Below are 7,221 nucleotides of genomic sequence, written 5' to 3' on the forward strand. Positions count from 1 at the left end.
ATATATATATATATATGAGATTTGGTATTACATGGTATGATTTGTTATGATATGATATGATATGATATGATATGATATGATATGATATGGCATGATATCAACACAACATTTAGATTCACATTCGGGTATGGTGCAGGCGAGTAGTTGTCGGAATTAGCATGTAGAAAGGACATTAAGGAACAACTTTGAAATGAGCAACTCCTTGCAATCGCAAAAAAAAAAAAATGATTTGCAAGTTTCACTATGCTAATCTAATCCATGTACTGACGTTCCACAGATTACCAATACGCTCCTAAAGCCTGTGATAATCACTGGCAGCGAGAGCTGTTCTGTGATATCTCGGAGTTGCTACTTAAGAAATTGTTTGAAGGCAGTAAATGTATGATGGCAGACTGAATTGCGTTTCGGCAGCTGCATCAGCGCCAGCGTAGTTTTCTCTGCAACATCCACTTTGCCCACACTGCATTAGTAAATGACTAGAAAAAGTGCTTCGAATGTAGCCTGTCTGAGTCTCCCTAGTGGATTTCTTCATTCGGATGCGTCCCTTTTATGCGGCCGAAATAATTTTTCAATGTTATGATGTTCTGACGCTTATGAATGAGTTGAATAACCTTCGGCGAACGACAGGCGGCAGTCGTTTCTAGAGAATGAAACGCTTAAAGACGAACATTCATTGTAGCCATTGACGAGACAAATCTAATCGATGAGAGACAACAGAAGGTATATGGCGACACATATACTTTCGTTTTGAGAATAATTCCTTCAGCAGAATGTCACTTACATGTTCTCCTTGACAGGCTACTGAAGTACCAACTGGCATCTATGAAATATTTATTATCGTGAGTTTATAGTTTGATGGTTTTGTCAGGTACCTGATAGATATCAGGCTAATACTCCCACACTTGTTGCAGATATGAAATCAAAGAGGATTTTTATACTAGATTAGACTGCGTCCTCTCCGGAATGCGTAAATAAGATAAAGTCATTTGAAGGGTGACTTCGCAGCCAGAGATGGCAAAGGCCTAAACTTCTGAATGACACAAATGCAAGGGTATGACGATGGAAAAGCTGACTCAAATTACGTCCCTGCTTTAAATTAAATATGAAAGATATGACTTTGCAATTACCAACTCAATATTCTCACAAGCAAACAATTAGAGTATTGTTGATAACACCCACGATCAAAGCAGGAAGCACCTTAATGAATCAATTTAAAGAATCCGCGATCACATGGGTGTACATTTAATAGGTGTCACTGACAGTCACTTATCGGGCCAACGAAGCACTGATAAATGCGATGTAATGTGCAAATTAAACAAGCTCTAAAGTGACGTCGACACCGGAAATGATACCAGTGGAATGTCACACTGAGTTTCAGACTCTAAAAAAATGAGAACGGTAGAACAACTTCATCAGTGTCTACTCGATATATTATCACCCATCTACCTTAACAATATGACAATGTTGAAACATATTACTCTTTTAAGGTAGACATCTAAGCAGCTTATGAAGAATTTCTGCGTTTTACCTCAGAGATACATTACGATGAGTTGACAAAATCAATGACCAAATCAGCAGCTGTTTGAAGGAATGGGAGCATCTTTCCATGCCAACCAAAATATGAGGAATCTCGAATACAAATGAAAAGCCTTCTGCAAAGGGAAACCTGCATTTCAGAAACAGACACGCACACAGGACGAATAAATTATGACAAGAGGTATTTCTTCTGTGCTGTTAAAGTATTATATAGTCTTACTACAACAGATCTAACAATTCTCATATCTAAAGATGGTACACAATTTATAACTGAAGGCAAGCAGCTATTAACTGATGGAATTATTATTTCGAAGACTTGTTTAATCGCGACGGTAAAACCAAGGAAATATTTATAGATTATATTGCACAAAGACTAAATATGAGCAACTTAGCTCGCCACCTGATATCGCATAAATCAAAACCTCAACCTGATCGCTAAAAAAATAAGCTGCGCGGATCTGACGATATTCTGTTTGTGATATGTTAAGTCTTGATATGAAGTATTGCAAATAAAGGATCACCTGATTTTCTTGCTAATCTGGACGTGAAAAGAAATATAAAGACAACTTAGACAGGTACACATTTTCTTCATCAAGAAGGGTGACTAATTAAAGTGTGGCAACAAGAGAAGAAACTTGCTGGAATAAATGTCGCTAGAATCCTACTTAACTGGCTAAACCTACTATCGGAAATTCACCTACTCAAATTTCGACATAGTTTCGAACTTCCAAGGGTAGTATTAATTAGAAATTCTGTGCATGCCAGTTAGAGGGGGACATGCCGTAAGCAGCATGCTCCGCTATACAAGACTGAAGGCATAATTGCAATCAATGCATAAATGGTGGCGTTCTATAAAAGTGTAAAAGAATTTGGTAAAGTATAAAAATTCATCGCAATTACGCTGCCTCTACAACACAATAAAAAATTCTTCTCGTCCAACATCAAGATATTCAACATTTTTGGAATAGTATATTGCATTTCTTTCACATTTTCCGATTACAAAACTTAATATTTAGCGTTTCTGCCCGAATAAGCACCAGCTACTTTGTCTTATTCGGAGGCACACTGATACGTGTGTCTGTGCGTGAGTGCGTGAATGCATATGTAAATATATGCACAAATCCATATGCGTTTGTATATGTGTGTACATGCGTGCTTGTTTGCGTGAGTGTATGTATGTATTATGATATATGTATGTATATTAAATATGTATGCAATGCATAAACACATATATATGTATGCGTATACATATATATGGTGTGTATGCGTGTGTGTGTGTGTATGTGTGTGTGTGTGTGTGTGTGTGTGTGTGTGTGTGTGTGTGTGTGTGTGTGTCTGTTGTTATACTTCTGTAATTTGGCATCTATATGTATGTAATTTGGTTTTAAGCTAATCTTCTGTCTGCAATTCATGTTAATAAATTTTTGCAAATTGTTTTCAATTTAATCCTTTCTGTTCCTTTGGAATAAAAATAAAAAGGCATAAATCTTTAAATATGAACTTAATGAGATAAATTTTCAATAATCAATTTTTGTGAGGGGAAATAATCGAATATTAATGTTTAAAGTTAATAAAATGAAATAGCAAACTGTTCATTTTTATCGAATCCTAATTCATATTTCTGGAAAATGAATATGAGAAATAAATGCAAGCAAAACAAGAAACTATAATTGGAATTTATATAAGAAGAAAAGGAAATTATTTTGCAATTTTGCACATAGCAGCCTATTCTCTTCATTGTTTACTTTTTTTTGTACAATTTTAGCGAATATTAATAATTTATTTGCCAAATAATAATTTCAGTTTCGTCTTTATGCAAAGAAAATAACCCGTTAAATTTCAGCTGATTTCCTTAATTAATATGATTGGTTTTTTAAAAAACATATAAATTTAAAGACAAAGTAATATGAAAATATAAAAATATCGATTTCAATATTTTTGACAAGGTACTGGACTTTGAGAGAAACTCGATTAAAAACTCACACCTTCAAAAGAGATAGAGAAAACACAGAAACCATGTATAGGAGCGTTAATTCTGTCTCTGACAGTGTTTATTTTTATATGAGAGTGGAATACAAAAGAATTAGCCCAAACACTCTATCATGCATGCGCTGATATGGACGTGTCCCCTGTCTCCCGCTAGATCATCCTATCAGAGCTTTACTCTCATTCGACGCAGTGGCTGTGGCCTGGAAGAGGCCTCGTGGTTGGCCCCACACCAGATGGCTAGACATGATTGAGGAAGGTCTCCAGAAGCTCGACGTTATCTTGGAGGATGCAGAGGGGTTGGCAAGGGACAGCCAGCGATGAAGAGCAACGGTCGGCTCTACGAATACTGACGCCTCTGGGACCACTAACTTGGATTGACCCCAGCCCCATCAGGCAAGAGCCTGAAGCCACGAGTCAATCAGACTCTATCATGGATTAGCGATGAATTTTGTTTTTTATTAGCCCCCAAATAGGCCTGATTCTGTAGATCTATTATCATTGAAACAACATTCCCTCGTGTATCTTTATTTTCTTCTGATGTAGTTTATCAGTATCTACATTACTGAATGTTTCCAATTTTACGACAGACAGTGGGGTGTAATTTGAGGGTGTAATTTGTTAGAAACCAGCTTCTTCAAAGGAAGGATTTAAATAATCGAAAACAGGCAGACTGGAAGACAGACAGACAGACAGACAGACAGATAGACAGATAGACACACACACACACACACACACACACACACACACACACACACACACACACACACACACACACACACACACACACACACACACACACACACACACACACACACACACTCAAATGCACACACAACACAGACATATTTTTTTTCGGAGGGAGAATTACTACTGGCTCTAATGGAACATCCAAACGCCCATTTGAAGACAGACAGACAGACAGACAGACACACACACACACATGCACGCACAAAAAATACACATGTGAGTTTAAGAAATATTCCTTTGATATATTTCCGCTTTCTGAAACTTGTCTCTCTGGTGAAGGTCAAGTAAATGAACCTACTTATGGATATACTATCTTTTGGAGATGCCTAGCTAAAGGTCAGCGTAGAAAGTCTAGTGTTGGGTTTGCTCTCAACAATTCATTAGTATCCTTCACTGCAGAGCTTCCAAGTGGTATATCTGAACGAACCATAGCATGCCGTATTAAACTGACAAAAGGTAGGTTTCTTACCGTTGTCAGTATTTATGCACCAACAATGTCCCATTCTGACGAAACTGTAGGACAGTTTTATGATGACCTAGCACAATTATTGAGGAAAGTATCAATTCCTGACAAGCTGGTCATATTGGGAAATTTCAACACAGGAGTTGGAACGGACTACGTTTCATGGTCTGTTTTAGGTCGACATGGGATTGGAAAAGGTAATAAAAATGGAGTAGCTCTTTAGACGTTTTGTACGGAGAATAAACTGATTGTCACCAACACTGTTTAAGCAGAAAAATAAAAATAAAACCACCTGAATGCACTCAAGATCTAAGTAATGGCATCTCATAGATTTTATTCTGACCATAGAACGTGGTATGAAAGACGTTTCTAGCGTTCTGGCCATGAGAGGAGCAGAGAGCTGGACTCATCATCATCTAGTGCGTGAGAAAATAAATTTTTCGATAATGCCTTAATATCGACAGTCTTGTCCTAAGGTGCCCAAAAAGTTAAATGATGCAAACTTTAAACTATCAAGCAACTTGCAAAGATTCTTCGATGCTATACAAAGTATCAACCTTGACCCAAACAATCTATGGGAAGATTTCAAAACAAAAATATTTCAGGCTGCAAGTTCGTCGTTGGGAGTCAAATCACGTAAATCCAGTGACTGATTCTCAGATAGATCAGCAGAAATTCATGATCTACTTTTAGAAAAACAAAACTAAAGCAATACACTTCTTTTCTTTCTCAGTCCTTGAACCCTAACTCAAACGAACCATACAGAAAGCTGAAAGGGAAAGTGCAGACTTCTCTAATGAAGATTAAACAGGAATGGTGGAATGATAGAGCACAAGAAGCGGCTGATAGAAATGATGCTAAGGGTTTGTACTCTTATGTTAAGGAGCGAAATGACCCAAAATCTTCTTCAATAGCTCTAGTGAGAACAGAAAGTGGACGTTTGCTTCTGACTGACACAGCTTCTATTTATAAGCACTGGGTAGACCATTTTTCTGCACTCTTGAATAGACCATCATCCGCTGACATGAGGATGATAGAAAAATTCGAACACTCTCCAGTTATAGAAGAAATAACATTTGAACCAACTCTGAATGACATTTATTTAGCTGTGAATAAACTGAATAACAATATGTCTCCAGGGTCTGATGGAATCTGTGCAGAAGTCTTGAAATATGGGGGTGGCAAAAAAATGTTAGAACTCTTATATTAATTTGTCATTGTTGGAAAACTGAGAAAGAGTCTTAAAACTGGATTGATACCATTTTAGTTGTCTTGTATAAATCGGGGCCAAAGGATCTGTGTGGCAATTTTCGTAGGATTTCGCTTTTGTTTGTGATTTGAAAGGTACTTGCTCGCATTTTGTTAGAACGTTTAAATACCTTCATAGTTCCAAATGGTGAGCTTGCAGAGAGGAAACGCTATCGGCGTAAACCTAAAAAAAGTTTTTTTAAGGGCGGCATAAGGACTACTATGAAGTCACTTGGAATGGATCCAGAGGACATAGAAACCCTGGCTTTGGATAGAGCTAGATGGTGAACAAAAGTGTGGAGTAGAGTGAAAGCGTTTGAAGAGGCCAGGATAACACATGCAAGACTCAAAAGAGATTTAAGGAAGAATGTTACGATCGAAAAATTGAATCACAATGTATTTTTGTGTGCACAGTTTGTGACAGACCATGCCTTTCTTTTGCTGAGCTCAAATCTCATTTGCGAAGCCGTGGAAAGCAAACCTCCACTAACATTTCTGCCTATATGTCTGCGCACATCTTTGAATGCAATGTCTGCCAGGAGATTTGCAAATTTAACGGAAGCCTCAAAAGACATTTTAAAATCCACAAAGGTCAGAACTTTGCTGCTCTTTGTAGTTCAAATCGTATAAGCAATCTATATGGATGTCTTTTCAGAACATTGTCTGCTTTAGAAAACCACATCAGATGCCATGATGGTTCTAAGGTGTAGGTACAGGGGATGGTCAAACTCTCCATATGTATGTATGTATGTATGTATGTATGTATGTATGTATGTATGCATGTATGTATGTATGCATGCATGTATGTATGTATGTATGTATGTATGAATATATTGTGCCAATGGATCAATGTTAACCTGGTGTTAAGTAACAGTATAGCAACCACAGCAGCAGTAGTAACGACGGCAACAACAGCATCTGCAGCAGCAACAATAATGCATCCATTCATACACATATATGTACATACATAGATATACATACAAGCATACTGATTGATAATGAAAATAGCTTATCCTAAACCTTTGTTTGACTTCCTAAACTTTTGTGACCTAATGTAAATCTGATAGCTGTAACGGAATTCTTGTTCATACGTAAACATACACACTCACATACACACCATAAATCCATTATATATATATATGTGTGTGCGTGTGCGTGTGTGTGTGAATGTGTGTGTGTGTGTGCGTGAGTGTGCGTGTGTGTGCGTGTGTGTTTTTCCCTTGTTAACAATATATATA

The 7,221-nt window shown here is 37.3% G+C and overlaps 1 protein-coding gene across 1 annotated transcript in view; it reads left to right on the forward strand.

Annotated features, from left to right (window-relative positions):
• LOC106868280 (uncharacterized) overlaps window positions 1–7,221 on the forward strand; it is a 125,834-nt gene that overhangs the window by 74,810 nt on the left and 43,803 nt on the right. Inside the window, exons 2-3 of the mRNA XM_014913469.1 lie at window positions 278–373; window positions 4,552–4,728. Coding sequence (XP_014768955.1) covers window positions 278–373; window positions 4,552–4,728 — 273 coding nt within the window. The remainder of the gene's footprint in view (window positions 1–277; window positions 374–4,551; window positions 4,729–7,221) is intronic.

The sequence above is a fragment of the Octopus bimaculoides genome, chromosome 1 (genome assembly GCF_001194135.2).
Source record: "Octopus bimaculoides isolate UCB-OBI-ISO-001 chromosome 1, ASM119413v2, whole genome shotgun sequence".
Classification (NCBI taxonomy): domain Eukaryota; kingdom Metazoa; phylum Mollusca; class Cephalopoda; order Octopoda; family Octopodidae; genus Octopus; species Octopus bimaculoides.